A 25,214-nucleotide genomic window follows, 5' to 3' on the forward strand; every position below is an offset into this window, starting at 1 on the left:
CAGGAACTCAAAATGAAACTACTCTCACTTATTAGCAGAACTTGGTATTTCAAACATCATTACTGTCACAAGTTTAAAAAAAAACAACTGCCACATTTAAACCAGCTTAATAATGGGATGAAATTTAAGAAATTGGGTCAATAAGATGTGGGCAGCCCATAGCTCCATCTAAATATGTCTCAGCTTTAAATATAAATATTTTTGCTACATTTATACATAAAAATACTGAAAACCAGTTCTTAATTCTTCCAGATAATAAGAAGTCTTCAGCAAGCTGTTCTATGCTTCGAAATCCTCTGCCTTAAGAAATAGCATGGAAGCAATCCAGTTGACCCTACTGGCACTACTAGTAAATGGCCTGATGGGTTCAAATACCACAGCAAATTTCAGTACAACAATTGTTCAAAGGACATCATTAGTTCAAAACTCAACTACGCCAATGTCTCCAACCAATGCAAATGGACTGCCAAATGGCAACGACAACGTCACTTCCAGTTTGACGAATTTGATGTCTTCCACAACTTTGCAAATGATAACGTTATCATCCAAACCATCTACTTCAAGTCTGGCCTCTCAGTCAACTTCAAATGTGATGACAATTAATCCACCTACTAAGTTTCTGACAACTACACTGGTGATGACGAAGTCAGCTACGAGGAAACAAAACAATGATGACAATCTGAATGCAAGCATGATTATTGCTTGCATCATAGGTGGACTATTGCTACTTCTGGTGGTCTGCATAATTGGCATACTCTTGATGAAAAGATTTTTAAGAACAAATACAGTGCAGGACCGCTCCTGGGCAGGAACTTGCCCAGGACCAGTTGGTGGTGAAGATACTGATCATGTAGCTGAAGACTGTGCTCCTAATTCTGCTGCAGTAAAACGCCCCTCACTCACCACCTTTCTAACCAAAAAGTCAAAACGCAATTCCTTACTGGATCAATATGACATGGAGGTACAGGAGGTTCAAGGGATCAACAATTTAGCTTCAACAGAGACTGAAGAAGAGACACTGCCTGAAGTCATAAAAGACGATGACAAAGAAAAAGAACCACTAGTTTTAACTGAAGCACCAAGTCAAGAATTCCCACCACCGTCTGAGACACAGCCTCCGCTGGATGAAGGTGACCAGCAAGCTCCAGCGCTCACAACAGACACAGAAACTTCAAAGTCGTCACAAGATGTCCCTGAAACATTTTCAAACAATAATGATTTTCCTCCCCCACCAATGGAATTTTTGGATCTTGTGAATGATTCTGATTTGCCTCCGCCTCCCTGAGTAGAGATCAGAAGTACCAGGTGTTTGCTTTAGCTCTCTCAAGTGTATTGAAGAAGACCCAGTGTACTATCTTCTGAAGCTATAAGTAAAAGCTGGTTCTCTGCGGTAAATGCTTCTGTGCATTAGCATTTGATCACTATGTTTTAAAATTAGATGTGATAAAATTATGTACTATACCTAAAGTACAAAACACAGCATCTTTCCAATATGCAAATTAGATGCGGGTTCACGAACAGAGATGCAGCATTTGCTCTGCACTGCAATCTTATTGCTGCATTTCTGCTTTTGGTTTGATTAAAACAATAGATAAATAATTCTGTCTTATTTCAATTTTCACAGATTGAAGTCTATTCTTACAATTTTTTATTTCACTCCCACCTCCCTGTACCAAAGACAATTAGCTAACATTGGAGAATCTCAGCATGTTTGTCTTCAGCAATTCCACCTTCAGCAGTAATCCTATGTACAGTCTGTAAATAAAATTCTGAACCATCATGCTACAGCAAATGCAGTATTTCCTCTATTTAAATGGCAAAGCAATTTTAAGGCAACAAATAAAAAAAAGACTTTGCTTACAGTTTCCTAAGTTGTTATTCAAGATTTTTGCTATAGGCTGACTTGATTCCGTAAATGCAATATTAAGTCTAGTATCCCAAAACGGGAAAACCTTTTATTTTTTAATTGTTTTGCAAACTTATGGCATTAAGAATACTTTTAGAGATGGATTCAAACTTTGGTTTTCTGATTTCATCACATGGCATCATCAGAGCCATATGGCCTCCATCTTACCCATTATTCCTTCCAAAAGGTATTATTAGGCTTGCTTTATTTCTTCATTTGAAGTTCTCGTTTGTGCCAAAATTACATCCAATGAATCTGTGTTTTCGCCTGTCTGCCAATTCTCCTTTTAACCAATACTCGCATTTATATTCAAGAAAAAATCCGAGTCTAAAACTAACAGGAGAGCAACACACACAAAATCCTGGAGGAACTCAGCAGGTTAGGCAGCATTTATGGAAAAGAGTACAGTCAACGTTTTGGGCAGAGATCCTTCATCCAACAGGATCCCATCCCCAAGCACATCTTTCCCTCTCTCCCACTTTCTGCTTTCCACAGGGATCGCTTCCTACACGACTCCATTGTCCATTCATTCCTCCCTACTGATCTCCCTCCAGGCATTTATCCTTGTGAACAGAACAAGTGCTACACCTGTCCTACACTTCCTCCCTCACTATCATTCAGGGCCCCAAACAGCCCTACACACTTTACCTGTGAGTGTGATGGGATCATCTACTGTATCCAGTGCTCCAGGTGTGGTCTCCTGTATATCGGTGAGAATTGACGCAGGTTAGGAGATCACTTTGCCAAGCACCTACACTCCGTTTGCCAGAAAAATAACAGGATCTCCCACTGGCACTCATTTTAATTCCACTTCCCATTCCCATTCTGACATGTCAGTCCATGGCCTCCTCAGCTGCTGTGACGAGGCCACACTCAGATTGGAGGAGCAACACCATATATTCCGTCTGAGTAGCTGGCAAAAACATCGATTTCTTGAACTACTGGTAAAGCCTCCCTTCCCCTGCCTTCACCATTCCCCATTCCTATTTCGCTCTCTCACCATATCTCCTTACCTGCCTCACCTCCCTCTGGTACTCCTCCCCTTTTTCTTTCTTCCGTGGCCTTCTGTCCTCTCCTCTCAGATTCCCCCTTTTTCAGCTCTGCATCTCTTATACCAATAAACTCCCTGCTCTTTACTTCACCTCTCCCCACCCCCCTCCTGGTTTCACCCATCACCTTGTGGTTCTTCCTCCCTTCTCCCCACTTTCTTATTCTGACCCCTCTTTTTCCAGTCCTGATGAAGGGTCCTAGCTTGAAACGTCGAATGTATTCTTTTCCATACATGCTGCCTGGCCTGCTGAGTTCCTCCTGCATTTTGTGTGTGTTACTCGCATTTACATTCCAACCCTACCTCCAGCAACGTCCACCAGGAGAGAGATCTGATCTCAGTTCAGGGATTTGTGCATACTCTTCATATACCAATGGTAATGAAGGGGGGATTGGAACTGGTATACATGTACTGAAGTACAGTAAAAAGCTTATATTGCATACTGTTCATATAGATCCAACAATTACACAGTGCATTCAGATAGAAGGTGGTAAAACAATAATAATGTATGGAGCTAAAATGCATGGTAGCATAGTGGTTAGCACAATGCTTTACCCGGGTTCAATTCTCACCTCTGCCTGTAAGGAGTTTGTACATTCTCCCCTTGACCGTGTGAGTTTCCCCTGGGTGCTCCAGTTTCCTCCCACAGTCTAAAGACGTATCGGATTGGAGGTTAATTGGTCCTTGTAAATTGTCTGATGATTGGGCTAGGATTATATCAGGGGATTGCTGGTTGGCACGGCTTGATGGGCCTGAAGGGCATATTCCGCTTAGTATTTCAATAAATGAAAAAATTATGCAATCAATAAAATGAAAGCAACAAATTTTCAGAATGGGCTTGAGGACTGTCACAGAAAGTACAGTGCAGGTAAACAACCCTGAATGCTATCAATACATTTGATACCACTATAAATTTGGCCCACCTACAGTTTTTGAGAGCACAAACATAAATTAGTTAAATAAAGAGAGGCAATGCTCCAAGTTGAAGGATGAAAACAAAAGCACTGGAGTTATTAGGAAGGTATGATGAGGCAGTTATAATGTAAGATCCACAGACCCAAGATCATAAGGAGGTAGATTCTGATGGGTGTATTTAATCTCAGTTGCCTGCATAATTATATGCCAGATAACCTCTGGCTGCTAATTATGTACATGTCAAAACTTTTGGGGAGAGCAAGGTATAAATATTAGTTCATTTACTCAATGCTCTTCCAACTTTAGGCACTTGGGATAAATCCATGAAAACGCATGTGATTGTTGCTAGCATGTCGTAGAAACAGCAATGAGCCTTAGAAGTTTTAACTAAGCTTGCACGATTGTAAGAATATTTCATTTTAGAGTTCCACTGAGTCCAATTTGACGGTAGTTGAGGCAAATTAAGCAAAAGATTTTTGGCACTGCAACAGGGAACTAGTGCTTGGAATTCTATGCCGTACATTCCCCCAGGACAATATAGTGCCAGTTCCGTCTTTGGTTTAGACTGATTACTATTTCCCCCCCCAAGGGACAGGTGTAGAGAGTACATTAATTTCCTCTGCACCATCCCACCCCCAATTTGCCACAGAAAATGATTTGCACAATCAATGTTGGTGTGGTCAAAGCTCACAATTTCCTGTTTTCATTTAGGAAAATAAATATTCCTTGCTGTGATGATTTCCATTTTACTCCCCATTTAAACCTTTTTAAATCATAAGTTCAGATGATCCCAGTTAAAAAAAAGGGCACAGTGGACAGAGAATGCATTTCAAAACTACTACTTAATAAGCATTGTGGTGGCACACTAAATCTGCACATTTGTTAATCTGCATATAAGTAGCACCAAGTTTTGTTACTGCATAACAAAAAATGTAATAAAGGCAACAAGACTGTTAACTTGAGTCTTTCTTAAATGCTTCTCAAATTAGACAAATAGAATGCTCCTCTGCACAAACTTGATGGCATTTCAGTTTGAACTCTACATTATCTTAAATGTTGGGAAGATTACAAATTAGAGTATATACTCAGGAACTAACTTAAACTCAGAATTGTTGCACTATCCAACAGTGTAGCCATGCCAACTTTAAATTAATTCCAATGAAAGTACTACATTTCATGTGGTTAAAATAAACAAATTTTCAAAATGGGCTTGGGGAGTGCTGCATAACCTGTTTGTTTGACAGTCCTTTTAATGAGCCCATATTATATAAAATTACAAAGTACTTTCCAGGTCATTAAAAAAAGTTTCTAATTATACAGATGAGATGAGCCATGAGGATGCATGGAGAAAAATTTCGGACTGAAACATTGGGGTTAATAATATAAGACAGAGGAGCATTAGATAGCTCCTTGAGCTCACTCCATCTGTGCAAGGAGATCACAGTTGAGCTGGTGTTTGGTGTTGACATTACTTTCTTGTCCAATCACTGCACAGTTGGACTCCCCTATAATTCAAAAGTTGCAGCTTTTACTGGTTCAATAACACACCACTTTTGAGGCAGACAATTTTGAAGATTTATCTTCTTCAATGGCAAAAATTCTTGGCTCATCTCAATCCTATTTGGCCAGCCAAAAGAATGAGAGACGACTTGATAAAGGCAGAAGAGGACAAGAGGTGACTTGATAAGAGGTGTATAAGATGATGAGGTACAAATCAAGTGGATATCCAGAGACCTTTTTCCAGGGCAGAAATGGCTAATGCGAGGGGGCATAATTTTAAGGTAATTGGAGGCAAATATAGATAAGCTATCAAAGGTAGTATTTTTTTAAACAGAGAATGGCAAGTGCATGGAATGCATTGTCAGGGGCGGTGGTAGAGGGACATACTTGAGGGACATTGAAGACACTGTTAAATGGGCACATAGATAAAAGAAAAATGGAGGGCTGTGTAAGGTTGGAGGGTTAGATTGATCTTGGAGTAGGTTAAAGGTTTGTACAACATTGTGGACTAAAGGGCTTGTATTGTGCAGTATTGTTCTGTTCAACTATTTACTCGGAGACCCAATTCTCTATTTTCAGACCCACTCTAATGGTGAACATTTATTCTGCCAAGTCTCCTCAGTCTCCTGACCTCTTTAATTAAGTCACCTTTGGTTTTAACCTCTGGAGTGTAGGCCCAGTCAATTTAAATCATCCCAGTATTTACTATCATTCTAATGAATCTTCATTACATTCTCTATGAGGTAAGTGTATGCTTCCTGAATAAGAAGACCAAAACTTTATCAAAACTCTAGGTTCAGTCTCACCAAAGTCTTACTGCGCCAGTGTCAGATTTTCCTTACTTGTTGTTCATGTCCATATCATTCAGAACTCTGAGTGGTATTAGTACATTAGATTCAAGACTGATTATTCTCATACTTCAGTGCACAAGTGTAAAGGAGAATGAAATCATTGTTACTCTGGATCTGATGCAGCTTTAAAAAATAACAATAGGCATAAAGAACACTATAAAAAACTCAATAAATATAAAAGCAATCCTATTAACCAGTAATTGCTACATACATAGACTGGTGGTACGTACACTAGGTGGTGTTTATATGGAGGTGTTAGGGTGGGCTTATGGGTGCAGGTGTTGATCACCCTGATGGGGGGAAAGGGAAAGTAGCTGTTTTTGAGTCTGGTGGTCCTGTTGCGAATGCTATGTAGCCTCTTCCCTGATGGGTATGGGATAAACAGTCCACAAGTAGGGTGGAAGGAATCCTTCATGATACCACTTTAAATTAGGCCCATCTATAGTTCTCAAGAACACAACCTAAAATTAGTTAAATAAAGGAAGGGAAAACTCCAAGCTGCAAGGAAACGGCAAAAAAAAACAGTGGGGTTATCAAGAAGGTACGATAGGATAGCAAAATCCACTAAGGCCTGGGTAGATGGCTCGTATTTTCATTCATTTTCCTCTCAATAAAAATCAAACCCATTCACTCGTGGAATGACTTGAGTGAATTTACTTTCATTTTGTTTTTCAGTATGGCACCCTCCTGCTGTATTTTGAATTAGTGGCAGGATGAAGTTTCCACTGTACGTACAGAACATTACTGACCACAGGCACTTTGCAGATAAATCTTATATTACCTACAAAGAGTTGAATGGTAAGCAATTTCATTTGAGACAAAAGTTTTGGCCTCACTCCAGAGACTAGGAAACAAAAATCTAGGTGGCCACAGCGCTGTACTGGGGGGCGGGAGGGGGGGGTATCTGAGTAATACTAAACTGAATGGCTTGTCACGTTGAGGGAGGAAATTGCACTTTTGTTTTTTTTTCCAGCAATATACTGTACACCAGCAGTTACACCTTGTCAGTACTTTCCTATTTGTACATACCACATGCAATGTAATGCTGGAAGACAAATCAAAGAATATGCACCTAAACAATTTGAATTAAAGTAATGTCATAGAACATAACAGCACAATACAGGCCCTTTAAGCCCTGATGTTGTGCCGACCTTTTAACCTATTTTAAGATCAATTTACCACTTCTCTCCTGCATAAGCCCTCCATTTTTCTCTCAACTACATGCCCATCTAATTCTAATTAACAATGGGTCTTGGAAGTTTTGATCTTTGTAAAGTAAGTTGTCCAACCTGTTATATAGTATACTAACAAAGAAAAATAATGCTGAGAACATACAATAGGTCAATTGCCAGAGAAGAATCGTAAACTCTCAACTGTAAGTCCCATAAAAGTAACATATGATAATACCCATTACCACATTCATTTCCCTCCAAGAGGACCACAACTTTATCGTAGGGTTTGGAGGCTTGAGTGCCTCAATGACCAGGAGAGCTGTGTTGGCTGGAGTCAGGGCTTTGTGCTTTGGCTCTTGGTAGGGTCACCCATGCCAAACAGGTCAAAGGAGAGAGTATGGACTATGAGTGGTTCACCAGTCTTCCAGGTTCAGCGGTTCAGCTCAGGGCCAACAACCCAGACTGGTCCAAAAAAAAATTGATATGGAGACAGCAATGAAGTTGCTGACACAATGAATGAGGCCCTGAATGTTGCCAGAGTTGGAGGATCTTCATTGCTGCCCTAAACGCCAGCGGCTTAACAAGCAGTAAGTACATTCATTTCAGATTTCATACTGGACCCCAAATTTCCCGTGTATTACCACTATCTCCAAGTCACTTGGTGAAGGGTTCATGCTGCACCTAGTTCAGACTGATCTTAGAGGATAAATTTGTGGGGACAGCATCACTGAACCCACTGTATACTTAGGGTTAGGGTCAGTGAGTTGTGGGCTTGCTATGTTGGTGCTAGAACCACGGTTACACTTGTGGGAGACCCAGCACAATCCTCATTGATTTGATGCAAATGACACATTTCACCGTATGTTGTAATGCACAAGTGACAAATAAAGCTAATCTTTATCTTTGGAGAAATGCGAGGAGTATCATGAATAAAGCGGTGAGCTTAGAGCGTGGATCAGCACTTGGAGCTATGATGTTGTGGCCATTATGGAGACTTGGATGGTGCAGGGGCAGGAATGGCTACTTCAAGTGAGAGGCTTTCGATGTTTCAGAAAAGATAGGGAGGGAGGCAAAAGAGGTTGGGGTGTGGCACTGTTGATCAGAGATAGTGAAACGGCTGTAGAAAAGGAGGAAGTCATGGAGGGGTTGTCTACGGGGTCTCTGTGGGTGGAAGTTAGGAATAGGAAGGGGTCAATAACTCTACTGGGTGTTTTTTATAGACCACCCAATAGTAACAGGGACATCGAGGAGCAGACAGGGAGACAGATTCTGGAAAGATGTAATAATAACAGGGTTGTCATGGTGGGAGATTTTAATTTCCAAATATTGATTCATTTTAAGGTGCTTGGAAGTAGGTATAGAGGAGATGTCAGGGGTAAGTTTTTTACGCAGAAAGTAGTGAGTGTGTGGAATGGGCTGCCAGCGGCGGTGGTAGAGGCGAAAACCATAGGGTCTTTTAAGAGACTCCTGGATGGCTACATGGAGCTTAGAAAAATAGAGGGCTATGTGTAAAGCCTAGGTAGTTCTAAGGTAGGGATATGTTCGGCACAGCTTTGTGGGCTGAAGGGCCTGTATTGTGCTGTAGGGTTTCTGTGTTTCTATAGAATAAAAGGACGTCAGCTAGTGCAAAGGAGGAAGATTTTCTGAGCTCTGGTCAAAAGACATGTAATGTTGGGTAAGTAATATTCAGGCTGAACCAAATGTGAAAGCACTCCTTTAGAATATGACCGACAGAAGAAATATTTCTTCCCATCATTCCAAATAATACTGGTTATTTAGCCTGTTCTTTTGACTTTGCAAGTATAGTGCATCTGCAACCTTTTCTCTTGACTCTGTAGTTTTAGGAGTGGTGGAAGTGTTTTCATAATGGAATGGGAGGCTGATTGGATCAAAACATATTTCTATTCTGCTTGTGGGTGAAAAATTACATTAGGGCTGCATTTTGAAGCCTACGTGCTGACATTCATTTTTAATTTGTATTTATTTTACTTAGAGATACTGCATGGTAACAGGCCCTCCCAGCACAACAAGCCCAATCCACTTACTTCCATACATCTGAACAATTAACCAACTAATCCATATGTCTTTGCATCATGGAAGGAAACTAGAGCACCCGGAGGAAACCCACGTGTTCACGGGAATAACGTACAGGAATTGAACATGGTCCACAGGCACTGTAAATCCTTACGCTAACCACTACACTATGGTGTCATCCATTTGGTGTTTTTGATCCTCCTCACTAGTAATTATTAAGGAAAGTGCTATAACATGCAGACCATCCCTCACAGGGTTTCATGGGAAAATCTGTCTCTTTTCAACTGTAAAACGCCTAAACATCCATTGGACCAAGATAGCACCAGCGACCAACAGCGACATTTTGCAGACAGTTCACAAAACTACTAGATACTCTTTTTCTAGGTATACTTTTTGTGAACTGTGATCGATTACAGCCTGTAATTTCCCTTTTAAGGATGTATTTCTGAGCTGACTAAACGACCTGGCGCTTTTGTGATCTCCAGGGGGATTCAGCGAAGGTGAGAGCGGAGCATGCAGCTATAGCTGGGGGTGGCAGCGTCAATTCCCGATGGTCGAACACGAACCCACAGTCAGCATCATTACTCCGTGCTGATTAAAGCGTTGAGCGAGATTTAAGTCACCCAGGATGAGAACGGAAAATGAGCAGGCGTTCGGCGCCGTCTGCCTGCCTTTGATCGGTCTCCCTCTCTTCTTGCTGCTGCTGTCATGTGGGAGATGCAGGAGTCTTGCACCATCAGGCTCCTAGACGGGCCTCACTCGCCTCCGTGATGAATGAGCTCTGCAGCTGTGGACTCACTCTGCAGTTCACATTCCATGTTTTGTTTACTTTTATTTTTTACTATTTGCGTGATTTGATCAAGAGGCTTCAGCACTGAACTGATTCTGCAGCTGTGGCCTGCAACCATTGCCACTCACCTAGGACTGAAGTGGTTCTGTGGCTATGGCCTGCAGCCATCAGGCTCTTGGACCAGTTTCACTCGGCTCAGCACTGATCTGCTCCCTACTACTTTCAGTGACCACGGCATATCTTCTGTGGTTTTTTTTTACTTTCGGCCCGAAACGTTGACTGTACTGTTTTCCATAGACGCTGCCTGGCCTGCTGAGTTCCTGCAGCATTTTGTTTGTGTGGCTTGTATACATACTTGGAACTTTGATGAAAATGATAATAAAGTTGCATCTTTGCAGATTGAAGAGCAGAAAGCCCATATGTTTATATAGATATTTCAAAGTGAGACTCGAACAACCATTACGCAAAATAACATTTCTCTGAATTTCTCACTACCTATCCATTCAAAGAAATAAAAAATATTGCATTTAAAAAATGGAAGAATGCCATCAAAAATGAACATGAGTGCATTACACTGTGTATAACCAGTTATACTGATATCCCAATCTGAACAACCATTATTCATTTCACTGAATTTCACACCACCTATCCCCTGAATGAAATAAAAATTTATTACATTTAATCAAATATGTAATGATGAATGCCATTAAAAATGAACAGGAGAGCATTACACTGACAGGTTTGTATTTAACTTATACAACAGTCTTTCAACAGCGGAGGTGATACATAAAGGAGGAAACTGGGTGTACAATAAGTTAGTTGGAAAATAATTCCAGACTCTCTGAAAGAAGCTGCCAATACGTTCTTGTTAATGACCAATCATTTCAGAGCCATTGTCTGGTGACTGAAGTGATTTCTTTCTAAATAAACTACTGCCAGAATCACATTCTGTGATTCCATCGATTTATTCCATTTAAACTGTAACACAATCATCTTAAACAGAATGGAACTTAACATTCTCATGGCATCAAAAAACAGAACTACATTTTTCAGTATTGCATTAACAATAGATATGAAACATCCTGGCTACCTGCCACTCGTCCAACGCTACTGAAATAATAAATTTAATTTGTGTCACACATGATATGGGGAGGTGTCTTAGAAATGAGGTCATATTGTCAATAATACGTAATGTAGATTAAACTCAGAACAGGGCACAATGCTTACTCCAAAGATCCCTGCGTCTTTTCGAAGTGGGTATAAATAGCTCATTTGTAAGCAACTGTCTAGGACTCAACATCAGCATCAAGAGCACTTGAGCAGCAAACATCTTCTTGGAAGGAACTGCTTTGGTAAGTCCACTATGATTTCTATCATGGGTTTTGTTCGTTCTTTATCTGTCAGGTTATTTTTATTTTTAACTTGCACCATTTTCCAGCGACTGCAGAGGGGGAAAAGAAATTTGTTGAGAGCAGATAAAATGGATTTTTATGCAGTGCTGTGAATACGGAGTGCAAGGCAGCAGCTGTAATTCTACCAACCATTAAACAAAATAGTCTTTCATTGTACTTATCATCTCCTCCTCCTCACAAAAATAAACATTTATTACATTTTTTTAAATATTGAAAAGTGTGATACTATAAAAATTGAATCAGTGTGTATTATATTGGCCATTTAGTGCTGTATGAATAATTATGACATGTAGCTCTTCTTGATCACAGAATACCGCAGCGCTATTTTAAAATATATTATCATGAAAATCACATTTTTTTAAAAAACAAAGACATTTTTCTCTTTTATCAGTAGTGCCTTATTGTTGGAAAATCAAAAACTTAACACCGTCACCGTAAAATTTTAGCATTATTTGTAAATCACTTCAACACAGTTCTATATCTCGTTGTTTTAACACAAGCAATAATAATGGACCATTCAGACATTTAAGCTCTGTAACAATTACAGGCTGAGGCACTCAGTAACACCACACTGGAACTATGCCACAGGAATATTAGAATGCAAGGCATGCCTCATTTAAGATGTTCTGTGTTATCAGCCAAGCCATTTCATTGAAGGACCTTCTCCCAGCTGAACTCAGATACTTTCATGGAGTATTTTTTTTTGAAGAAGTAGCGATGGAGGTATCGTGAGGGTGGATGGGGGTACAAAGTGGACGTAAGGAAAAAGATTTTTTCACTTTGGGCAATCAACACAGAAATGCTTAGCCAGAGTGTAAATTTAAGCAACAATTTTTCCACAATTAAAGTCAATGACAGATGTAATTCTTTCTTGTTCCAGAGGGAAAACAACAATTGTTCAATTATCTTCCTTACAGGACAACAATGGCATATACCAAGTTAACCAGATGCTTCTTGGCTCTTCTATCCGTCCTGTCATCAGCCGCAGCCACCTGCCCTTTAGAGTGTTGGTGCTCACAGAATGAAAGGCACGTAGATTGCTCAGCCAGAAACTTAACAGCACTTCCCAACGACATCCAGATCAACATAATATCTCTAAATTTATCCCATAATGTTATTGAAGATCTTGATAACAAGCTGACCGTTTTCAGTAACTTGAGGCTCCTTGACATATCCAACAATCTGCTCAGAAACATGCCGAGGAAGTTGCCACTGGCACTGTGGGAACTTGATGCATCAAATAATCATATCAAAATACTTCAGAAGGAAGACACCGTCTCCCAGTGGAACCTTATAAAACTGGATGTGTCCAACAACTTGATTGAAAGGGCTTTTTTAATTAACAACACATTGATTAATCTGAAATTCCTCAACTTCAGTGGAAACAAGTTCTGGACAGTCCCAACCAACACGCCCTACAACTTGACCACTTTAGACTTATCACACAACAACCTGCACAATATTCTTCCAGATACCTTTCATCACAACAAACTCTCAAAATTATACTTGAACAACAATAGCTTACAACTGATTCCAAGTGGTACTTTCGATCAACTGACTGGTTTGCAGTTGATTACTCTATATGGAAATATCTGGGAATGCAAAGACAAACAGAGTACGTACCTGTTGACATGGTTGCAAACTGTACCAACTGTGCTTGGATGTCCATGCTCTGAAGAAAATGAACATAGGCAAAGAGGATGTGGCTCAAGTATAAATACACAAGCAACTGTTAGCTCAACCTTCACAACCTATCAGTCTCATGTTGAAACAATGACAAGTACCAGACAAAAGGAGTCTGAAGGAAGTACACCGTACTCTGTAGCAAATCAGAAAATTGATATTTCATCATTTTTACATTCAGTTTCTTATAGCAGTTTACATTCAACAGCTCCAAGCTTCACTAATGAATCTGCCTCACTTAAACTTACTGAGAATATCACCACGCAAACGGCCAGTGCTGAAAGTCCAAGCGAATTGGTTAGTATTACTGATGATCCAACAGAATGGCCTGCATCAACTACAATGCCCATCACAGCTTCTGAATTCACCTCCAGTAGTGCTGTTCTAATCGGGTCCTCTGCAGCTTTAACCACTTCAAGTACAACTTTCTACAACCAGACTAGTAGACTAATACCACTGTCAACTTTTGCCTCAACATCCGGTGTGCGTCACAGATCACCTGCTTCTGCTGAAATCTCAACAGTGCCTGAGCCAACTGCTGACAATGCAACCATCTCTCAGAGTACTGTAGGAAGTACCTCAAGTCCACTTCAGGTTGGCTCCTCCAGTCTGACCACGAGGCCAAAGGTCAATGAAATCACTGGAACATTAAGCACTGTAAACCAAATTGTGACTACACAAATCCCAACCTCAAAAGCACACAAATATATGGGCATAACCTGCTTCATGTTTCTGACCATGCTGGTACCTCTGGTTGTTTAGTCATTTAAATATGGGAAACAACCATTGCTGATGATGCCAACAATATATTCGATCAATGAGACAGATCATTTTAAGGTAATTTATTAAGGGATTAAAAAAGTGAATGCCTCCCAAGATGGCTCTTATGGGTTACAACGATCAAGTCTAATCTTGAATCAGTTATGCCTTAGCCCTGTTCAGGTTGGTCCTTTGTCCTTTGACCAGAAGAGAGAAGAATAAAACAACTTTCACTGTGGACTCTCTTTTCCCTAACAGCTGCTGCTGCTGAGAGTGCAAAAGTGAATGTTTAGTTTGGACGGGATCATGTTCTGACATGAGCGTGGACTGGGCCGCACACCTGAGGAATAGGCACCTGGAGATGTTCTGAAGATAGAACAGCAGGGCACCCCAATAAGAGAAAAGGGAACAGCCAAAAGACAAAACTTTGCTACAAGACAACGCACCAGCAAATTAGAGAAAATATCCTGATCACCAAGTGTTTGAAGAACTAACTGAATGCCTTCTGCATTCAATAATGTTATTTTCCTCCAACAAAAAAAATCTATTAATTGTGATATATATTCCAAATCCTAACGGTTTCTGTCAAATTAAACTCTTGAAAATAGTTCAATAATTTTACTACTGAAACAGTTTTGGTCCACCTGAAATGTTTAACAGGATTCTGTTTGTATTATGCAATTTTTACTCTTTTGATTTCCCCTGATCTAGGTGGATGCATGCAACTGCTAAATTATTTCGTTAATACAAATTAATTGCAATGTAATTCACTTAAAACACAAATAAAATGTTTAATCTTGAAAAGGCCCGTTGAATAAATGAATTAAAATATATACTATTTGCATGCTACGTATATGGAACTGGGACTTGGAATGTAGGTCAGTCACTTCTCAAATGAAATGACATTGTTCTCTTCCAAAGGGGTTATAAATCTTTGCAATTCTCTACCCAAAGATCTGTGTATGTTCAGCCCTAGAGCATTTCGAGGATCAGATTGCCTGATTTATGGATATTTGGGGAAATCAAGGATGTGGAGCTTGAGCAGGAAAGTGGAGAGGCAAGTTCAGCCATGATCTCTGTGAGGGTCAAGTGACTAAATGGCCAGCACACACTTAGGGTTGTACTACGTTCTTCAACCAACTTCCCTACAAGCTCTAAGGGAAACTACTTTAGTCCAAGTTGCTATCAGCGTAATTAAGAGCTTAGTTGAAACACACAAAATGTTGCCACTAACTGTTTCAACAAAGTCTTTGGTTCATCTACTCCGATGCTGAATAAAACTCATCTATGGTAATCATAAATGTTTAACTAGAATGCAGCAAGTACCTTTACTTACAAGTCATAGTGTTATACAGAATAGAAACAGGCCCTCCAGCCCACATAGGCATCTCAGTTGGCATAGTGTATCTACACTAATCCTCCTTTCCAACATTTGGCCAATGGCCCTCTATTCCTTTTCTATCCATGTGCCTGTCCAAATCCTTTAGAAATGCTGTAGTTGTACCTAACTCCACCACTTCCTCCAGCAACTTGTTCCGTAGACCCACTACCATCTGTGTGCATGAACTTGTGCCTCAGATCCCCTTTAAATATTTCCTCTCTCACCCTAAGCATACTGTATGTCCTTTAGTTTCAGGCTCTGCTGCCCTGGGGGATAAAAGACTATGACCATCTATCCTTGTCTGACGTAGGAATGATACTGCTTGGATGGAGTATGCCTCAACAGAGCCGGAGGAAAGTTTGCTTGTGTGCTGGGACAGGTTTAAGCTTATCTGGTAGGGTTTTGGCCAGAAGTGAGTAGCATTTAAAATGGGGAAAAATGCAGATAAAATTGAATGAGATACATAATGCCAGTGGCACAGTAGTGTAGCAGTTAGTGTAACGCTTTACAGCGCTAGCTGTAAGATCAGGGTTCTATTCCCATTGCTCTATGTAAAGAGTTTGTATATTCTCTCCGTGACTGCGTGGGTTTCCTCCGGGTGCTCTGGTTTCCTCTCATACTCTTTGAGATCTACAGGTTAGGGTTAGTAGGTTGTGGGCATGCTACATTGGCACTGGAATCATGGCGACACTGTGGGCTGCCTCCACACATTCTCGGATTATGTTGGTCATTGATGCAAACAATGTATATCACTGTATATTTCGATGTACGCGACAAATAAAGCTAAGCTTTAATTATCTTTTCTTTAAAATAATACACTTTTTCCACTTTAGAGAATAACAGGTAGTCTAAGATTTGTTTACATTTAATACATGTGTATTAAACAAGGGTGGTGAGCTGCAATTGCAACTTGTCATAAGGAATTACAATTTCAGGCAATAAAAGACCTAGCTAGCCAGTACCGGAGTGGGTTCTAAATATTCCTGGACACAAAATAATCAGGAAAGATAAGGAAAGGAAGAACAAGAGGGCACTGGAAATATTAACTGAGGAAAAGTTTACAATGCTGGACAGACAGGGTATCCTGGAAAAGTCAAGTTTAGAAAGTGTGCTACCAGTTACTCCAATGGGATTATTTGAAAGGCTGCCAATTAGTGAGAAGGATATTATAGAGCTCTCTTGGAGAGAAGTTACACAGGACTGCAAAAGTCACAGAGCACTGATAATGGAGACAAACTATCCAAAAGTTGGTGGGGTAGCACAGTAAGAGGGATGTTTCTGAATGGCACAATGAAAGGAGCATTGTTAAGAGCTAATCCTAAGGAATGAGCCAGGCCAAGTGATCCTAGTATTAACAGGGAAGCATCTGGAAAACAGCAATCAGAAGGGTTAAAATAGTTAAGAGAAAATAGCCCGTTGGATAAGAGTCATTTACAGTTCAATGGGCTGGCTCACTCCTCCAGTGACCTAGGATCAATGCTGATATCCAGCACGGTTTGTGTGGAATTTGCATGTTCTCTCTGTGACTATGAGAGTCTTCCCCCAAAAGTGTGCTTTTTAGTTAATTGGCTACTGTAAATTGCCCGCAGTATGTTGATGAATGTTAAAATAGGGAGGGGGACAGTTGGTTTGGTGAGTCATAGAACACTACAGAGGCCCTTCAGCCCGTTTAGTTCATGCTGATCTATTATCCTGCCTAGTCCCATCAACCTGCACCTGGACCATAGCTCTCCACACCCCTCCTGTCCATGTACTTATACAAATTTCCCTTAAATGTTGAAATTGAACCCACCTCCGCTGTTTTCACTGGAAGCGTGTTCCACATTCGCACTGCACTCCGCGTCGATGAGAATGTCGGGTGAGTAAAATGGGAAGAAACATACTTGGGCGCTTACTGGTTGACACAGACTCAGTGGATCAAAGGAATTGCTTCTGTGCTGTCTGACCGTGGGTGAATTGGTACTATGGATTCCCTGGCATTAGTGTAGCTGAATGCTGGGAAGCTTTTCAAATTGAGAAGGGCAAAGAAAGTGAACACATAGCTTCCATGGGTGATAAAAAAAAAGATATATAGCAAAAAAAATTCTGAGAAAAGCGTACACATCAGACACCACATTGTTAACACCAAGTGAGAAGCAGGCTAGCCGAAGCAAGTTCACAGGGGAAATGAGAAAGGAAACAAAAGGCTGCAACAAAAGTTATATAAAAGGTTAATCCAAAAATATTCTACAGGCACAAGCAAATAGCAACAGGGTTGCAAGGGTGTGAGACTAATCACAGAACCGGCTGAGATACTAATAAGCACTTCACATCAGTGTTCACCAGGATGTTGCAACTGTAATCTCAACAAGGCTAGAACCAATCGAAATACGAGGCAAGTTGAAAAATAATACAGGAAGCAAGGTAAATATTAATTGCTCTTAAAGCCAACTAATCACCTTTTTCAGATGCAGAGTATCCCGGGTTGCGGGGATGGAAAATAACAGGAGGGATGGCGTAGGAATGAACTTGTCTAATCAATTTGACCTCAGTGCTAAGAGAAGTGCCACATAATTAAGGTCAGAATTAGCAAACATTTGGGCAAGTATGGATTGATTACAGGAAGGAAGTATGGATTTGTTAAAGGTAAGTTGTTAACAACATCTTCATGGAGCACTGTCACAAGAAAGCAGCATCCCTCTTTGAGGGACACCACCTTCCAGATCATTCTCCCTTCTAACTGCTGCCATTGGGAAGGAGGTGCAGGAGCCTTATGTCCCCCACCACCGGGTTCAAGAACAATTATTACCCTTCAACCATGAGGTTCCTGAATCAGTGTAGATAATTTCACTCACTACAACTCCAAACTGATTCCACAACCTATGGACTCACTTCCAAGGACTCTACAATTCGTGTTCTCAGTATTATTTATTTACATCTATTTTTCTATTGGCACAGTTTGTCTTCTTTTGCAGATCGGTTGCTTGTCAGTCTTAATGTGCAGTTTCTCATTGATTCTATTGTATTTCTTTGCTCTACTGCAAGAAAATGAATCTCAACATGGTGGCATTGACATATTTTGACAATAAATTATCTTTGAACTTCGAACTTTGAATTACATTAAACCAACAACAGAATTTTTGGAATAATAGGTTGTACAGAAATGAATAAAAATTTGAAGAAGTAACAGGAAAATGGGAGTACAAGTTAAAAGTTGTTTTACAGGGTGGAAGGAAATGGACAATGGAATCTTCTCAACAGTCGGAACCAGAACCACTTCTTAAAATACATTAATGATTTGGATGAATAGACAAGTCACAATTTCGACATTTGCAGGTGACAAAACTTGACCTGGTGAACTCTGAGGGACAGTAATAGATTTCAAGGCAGATATGTTGGTGGAATAGGTGGACAGATGGCAGATGATATGTCATGCAGAGAGGTATGAGGTATTACATTTTGATCCGACGACTGAGAAGAGACAACATAACCTGAGGCACATTTCTGAATGGAGTACAAAAATTAAGAGATCTAGGGCTATACACAAATAATTTGTTTCAAAATGGTAGGAAGGATTAGCATACTGAGTACAGTACCCAGAGCTTCATTGAAGACTTGAAAATAAGAGCAGAGAAATAATGATGCACTTTTATAAAACCCTAGTTTGTCCACAACTGGATCATTGAGCCCAATTCTGGGTGTGACACTTTAGGAAAAATTTGAAGGTTCTGGAGAGATTGCAGGAAAGATTTACCAGTTGATTCTATGGATGATGAACTTCGTTTCTATGTATATCTGGGATTGTTCTCCTTTGAAGAAAACAATGAAAATCTGATAGAGCTATTGAGAAAATATGAGGTGTAGAGACTTTTTAAAATTGCTCTGCGAAAATAGTGAATACTGCATCTATTTTAGAAGAAACTGCATCTATTTTAGAAGGACAAAACCTTTGGGGGTGACAGAAGGAAAATGATCAGTAAAAGAACTAAAAGTGATGCGGGGATTTTTTTTTATGCAACAAGTGATTAAGATCTGGAATGCTATACCAGGGTGATAGTGGAGAAAGATTCTTCAGGGAGTTAGGTAAGAATCTGTTAAGATTGAGGCCAGTTGAGGCCAGTTCATTGGCTATATTTAAGAGGGAGTTAGATATGGCCCTTGTGGCTAAAGGGATCAGGGGGTATGGAGGGAAGGCTGGTACAGGGTTCTGAGTTGGATGATCAGCCATGATCATACTGAATGGCGGTGCAGGCTCGAAGGGCCGAATGACCTACCCCCGCACCTATTTTTTATGTTTCTATGTTTCTATGAAATGAACTTGCAGGGCTACAAGGAGAAGGCAGGGGAGTTAGACAAGTTGGACAGTGGATCTTCTCAACAGTCAGGACCAGAACCACTCAAAAAACCAAAGCAGATTCAAAGATCCATGATTTCCATCTGTGACATAGTCATTCTGAAATTCAATGATCTCTAGGAGATCACTTGAAAACTCAAGTGCCCTTAGAAACTTAGATCAACACAAGAAGGCAAGAGAGGCTCAGAAAACTGGTAGCAAGGATCAGTCTTAGTTTCTGATCTAGAATTCTCAGGGTTTCAATTTCATACACTGTACGATCAGAAATGAATTATACTTTTAGATTTGAAATTCGAAAAATATTTGGTTTCTTTGGTACGTGACTACATTGTCCACTCACGCCACCCAACTCACCTCCCTCCTGGCACCTACCCCAGCAAGCAGCGCAAGTGCTACACCTGCCCATTCACCGCCTCCCCCAGCCCATTCAGGGCCCCAGAAAGTCCTTTCCAGGTGAGGCAACACTGCTCCTGTGAATCTGTCAGGGTCATCTACTGAAACCAGTGCTCCCGGTGTGGCATCCTCTGCTTCATTGAGCACCTTTCCAAGTGGCCACCCATCCAATTTGACTTCCCATTCCCATTCTGACATGTTGGTCCATGGCCTGCTCTACTGCCATAATGAGGCCAGACTCAGGCTGGAGGAGCAACACTTCAAATTCTGTTACCGGTAACCTCCAACCCGATGGTGTGAACATCAATTTCTCTAACTTCCCCCTTTCTCCTTCGTTTTTTTTTTCCATTCCCCTTTCTGGCTCTCCACTTACCCCCTTCTCTTCTCCTCACCACCCATCACCTGCTCTGGTGCCCCTCTTCCTTCCCTTTCTTCCATGATCCATTGTGCTTTCCTATCAGATATTTTCTTCTTCAGCCCTTTACCATCTGCACCTATATCCTCCCAGCTTCTTACTTCATACCCCACCCTCGTCCACCCACCTTCCCCCTCACCTAGTTACACCTATCGTTTGCCATTTGTACTCCATCTCTAACACCGCACACCCCCCCCCACATTCTTATTTTGGCTTCTTACCCCATCCTTTCCAGTCCTGCTGAAAGGTCTCGGCCCAAAACATCAACTGTACATTCCCCTTTGTAGATGCTGCCTGACCTGCTGAGATCCTCCAGCATCTTGTGTGTGTTGCTCTGGATCTACAGCATCTGCAGGATCTCTCGTGTAAACATTTGGTTTAATTTGTTTCAGAATCAGATTTAATATCACTGGCATATGTCATGAAATTTTGTTGCTTTGCAGCAACACTAAACAAATTTTCAACCAATTATCCAGTCATCTCTGCCAACCTCACTCTTCCTGGATAATGCAGTCTCTACCACACATTGAGATATGCTGCAGTCATGTCTAGGCAGTATGTTCAACAACCCAGGGATTCTAAGATGCCAAGAGATTTCAGGAGGTTAGAGCAAAGAGTTCAAGGATGTCCTCAAAGTAATTCTGGATAAAATGTAACATCCTCGCTGAATTGGGAGAAATCCGGGCCCATGACTATTCACACTGGAGACTGAGCCTGCAAAGCCACTGAATTCTGGCTATTTTATTATAAATATGCTAATGATGGCACTGGAAGTGTGGTGGCACTTGCAGGCTACCCCCAGGAGTGACACTAAAGGAATTTATTTGGTCAGTGCTGATGAACTCATTTAGCATATCATTAAGTTCTAATACAGGAATAAAAATGGAAAGCTTAGATTTTTTGTGGATTTGATTCAAGACAAATTTAAATATATAATTCCTATCTCTAATCCATTTAGAAACACAGAAGCTTAGTGTAGAGTAGGTCATCCAGCCCTTCGAGCCTGCATTGTTATTTAATACTGATCAAGGTTGATCATCCAAATTCAGTACTCTGTCCCCACCTTCTCCTAGATCTCTTAATCCCGTTATCCCTAAGAAATACATCTAACTCCTTGAATATACTAGATGACTTGACTTCAATTATTTCCTCTGGCAAAGTCACGCAGAGCTGTCTACAATCACTTCACAACCGCAATGGAAAGAAGGCATCTTTGTCCTGGAGGGATTGCCTTGGGAGAATGAAAAGGCTGACTGTATCCAGACCCAAGGACCAACAAAAGAATTATTTTAATTTTGTGCTCTGTTCTCAGTGACACTCTGGTGACTGTTGTAGTATAGCTCAACTGCCACAGGAGGCCAACAATGAGCCCAGCCTGGTATAGTGCTCTCTAGTGGCAGAAAGGTATAAAGTCACTGCTCTCTACAAAGGCTTAGAGATTTTACTGGTTGCCCCCAAGACTGAATCGTGTGAACAGAAAAGAGAAGTGTGGAACAATGTTCTGAAGCAGATAAAAAACCATGATTGAGTTGAATCATAGAATAGGCCTACTCCCATTTTCTACACTTCTATATTCAGTGACTTTCCAGGCTCAATTTCCAGTTTGAGTGGTCATGGGCCCAGATTTCTCCCGGCTCAGCGAGGATCTTACATTTTATCCAGGGATACTTTGAGGACATCCTTGAACTCTTTGGTCTAACCTCTTGAAATCCCTTGGCATGACAGAGCTTGGGCTAGAGTGCTTGTTTTAAAAGATACTGACAAATAGACCATCCACCACACTGGTTGACTTTGATGAGAGCTTCGATGCTCGATGTTAGCAGGACAGTGGACGTGGACATTGGTTTCCAATCCTGCCTGTGGATTTGGAGGATATTGCAAATAACATTGCTGCCACACCTTCAGTGCTTTGAGGTGCTCGTTTCATAGAAACGTCGAAAACCTACAGCACAATACAGGCCCTTCAGCCCACAATGCTGTGCCAAACATATACTTACTTTAGAAATTACTTTGGGTTACCCATAGTCCTCTTTTTCTAAGCTCCACGTACCTATCCAGGAGTCTCTTAAAAGACCCTATTGTATCACCCTCCACTACCGTCGCCCGTAGCCCATTCCATGCACTCACCACTCTCTGTGTAATTACTCCTGACATCTCCTCTGTACCTACTTCCAAGCACCTTAAAACTGTGCCCTCCCGTGCTAGCCGTTTCAGCCCTGGGAAAAAGGCTCTGACTATCCACACGATCAATGTCTCTTATTATCTTCTACACCTCTATCAGGTCACCTCTCATCCTCCATTGCTCCAGGGAGAAAAGGCCAAATTCACTCAACCTATCCTCATAAGGCATGCTCCCCAATCCAGGCAACATCCTTGTAGTTTCCACCATGCAAGAATGAATAGGTGGGCAGCCCAGTAATACACTTTAATGTTTGGTAGGGCAAAACCACCCGCTTCCTTGGGCTTTGACAAGTGTTTTTTTAGCAATTCTAATGGCTTTAGAATTCCAAATGAAGGGTATAATAATTGAATCCAATTGCTTAAAATATGACAGAGGAATAAAACATGGAAGTGACTGGAAAAGATGAAGAAATCGTGGCAGTACAATCATCTTGATTGCGTTAACCCTCCCCACCAAAGAAATTGGAAAGGTTTTCCAAAAGTCAATATTGCGTTTAACCTGCTCAACTTTGTTTCGCCAATTCACTTGCAAAAGGTTTTGTAGTAGTCACACCAAGATAGGAAAAATTATCATAGGTTATTTTAAAGGGAATGGACTGTAAATACACTGTATTAACCATTGCAGTGACTGGCATTAGTTCACCCTTAATAGAGAAACCTGAGAAACTACCAAAATTATTAATTAGAGTCAGAAGGGCGGGTATTGATGTTTGTGGGCTGGAGATATATAAAAGAACATCGTCAGCATATAATGAAAGGTGATGTTTATGTCCATGCATATCAATGGAAGGTATCAAAGGGTCCTGTCGGATGCTAACAGCCAGTGGCTCAATGATAACTGCAGACAAAAACGGAGAAGGGGGCAGCCTTGACGAGTCCCACGATGAATTGCAAAACGGGAGGAAATATTCTGATCAGTGATAATAGAAGCAGATAGGTGTGAATAAATTATCTCAATCCATTTAATGAAAGATGGTCCAAATCCAAATTTCTTAAGTGCAAACATCATATATGGCCATTCCACTTGGTCAAACGGACGTTGCGCATCTAATGAAATGATTACAGCTTCTTCCGCATGTTTTGTATATAAAATATTGAAAAGACGACGCAAATTAAAATACATATGTCTACCTGGCATAAAGCCAGTTTGATCTGGATGAATAATAGAACAAATGCCTTCTTTTAACCTATTGGCCAGAACTTTCCCAAGAATTTTGGTTTCAATGGGTAGCAACAAAATGGGGCGATATGATGAAACCACCTCGGCATTACGGCCTGGTTTTGGAATCACAGAAACATTGGCTTTACATAAACTGGGTGGCAATCTGGAAGCTATCCTAGAGTGATTCAACATTCGTAAGAGCAGAGGTGACAAATTTGGACTAAATACTTTGAAGAATTCCATGCTAAAACCATCCGGACCTGCTGCCTTATTATTGGGGAGGGAAGAGATGACCTTCTTGATCTCATCTAGGTTTATATCAGCATCAAGTGTACTTAATCTGTTGACAGCGTGGGCAGATTCAGATTATCAAAAAATGCTTCCATAGCTTCAACGTTCGCACCACCTTGTGATTGGTAAACATTAGCATAGAACTCCGCAAAACACTTATTAATCTTTTCCGGGTCCATCAATAAAGAGCCATCTTTCGCCTTTATACGATGTATGGCCCTGGAGGCCTGCATCTGTCTTAACTGACGGGCTAATAACTTATGGGGCTTTTCACTAAGCTCAAAATACCTCTGTCTGACTTGTGTCAGTAGTTTTGAAACACTCTTGGACATTATAGAATTATACTCATACCGTATGGCAGTAATCTTATTAAGAAATTCTGCTTCCTGGATTATTTTGTAAGAAGCTTCTAGATTTGCCAAATGATCATCTATTTCAGTTAACCTTTTCTTGAATCTTCTTTTTTCCGCTGTCTCATACGCTATTATGCAACCTCTAATAACCACCTTCATGGCCTCCCAAAGAATGGAATCATCAACACCGCCCACATCATTGGTGCTTAAGTATAGATCTATCTTATCTGAAAGGTAACAGCAAAAATCCTTATCCTTTAGCAAAGCATTATTTAAACGCCAACTACATTCACCTCTTTTGTGGTTCAATTTGAGTATAAGGGAGACAGGAGTATGATCCAATATAGGTATATTATGGTGAGTGCAACCGACTACTGTCGAGACCAATTTCAAATCTAACAGAAAATAATCAATCCTAGAGTAAATATGAAAAATCCTTCTTCGTGGGATTAAGAAGCCTCCAAATATCCACTATGTTATACAATTGCATGAGATTATTAAGTGTTACATTATTTTTAAGTGAACAAACTTGGGGACGTTGTCTATCTAGGAGGGAGTTTAAGATGCAATTAAAGTCTCCACCTACAATTATGTTAGAGTCAGACAGATTAGGCATGGCCTTGAAGAGGTTCTGA

The 25,214-nt window shown here is 40.6% G+C and overlaps 2 protein-coding genes across 14 annotated transcripts in view; one reads left to right on the forward strand and one right to left on the reverse strand.

The window, feature by feature from the left end:
- LOC140187759 (uncharacterized) overlaps positions 1 to 16,186 on the forward strand; it is a 29,352-nt gene extending 13,166 nt beyond the window's left edge. For 2 of the 7 annotated variants that reach the window (XM_072243443.1, XM_072243444.1), the window contains exon 2: positions 253 to 1,865. In XM_072243443.1, coding sequence (XP_072099544.1) covers positions 314 to 1,285 — 972 coding nt within the window. In that variant the 5' untranslated portion in view covers positions 253 to 313 and the 3' untranslated portion in view covers positions 1,286 to 1,865. Of the gene's footprint in view, positions 1 to 252; positions 7,019 to 7,140; positions 7,980 to 9,385 lie in introns of those variants that run through there. The other 5 variants (XM_072243438.1, XM_072243439.1, XM_072243437.1 and 2 more) reach the window with 5 other exon arrangements.
- Positions 1 to 25,214, reverse strand: part of nf1a (neurofibromin 1a) — a 374,121-nt gene that overhangs the window by 136,041 nt on the left and 212,866 nt on the right. The window lies entirely within an intron of this gene.

This window comes from Mobula birostris, chromosome 25, assembly GCF_030028105.1.
Source record: "Mobula birostris isolate sMobBir1 chromosome 25, sMobBir1.hap1, whole genome shotgun sequence".
NCBI classification, from domain to species: Eukaryota; Metazoa; Chordata; class Chondrichthyes; order Myliobatiformes; family Myliobatidae; genus Mobula; species Mobula birostris.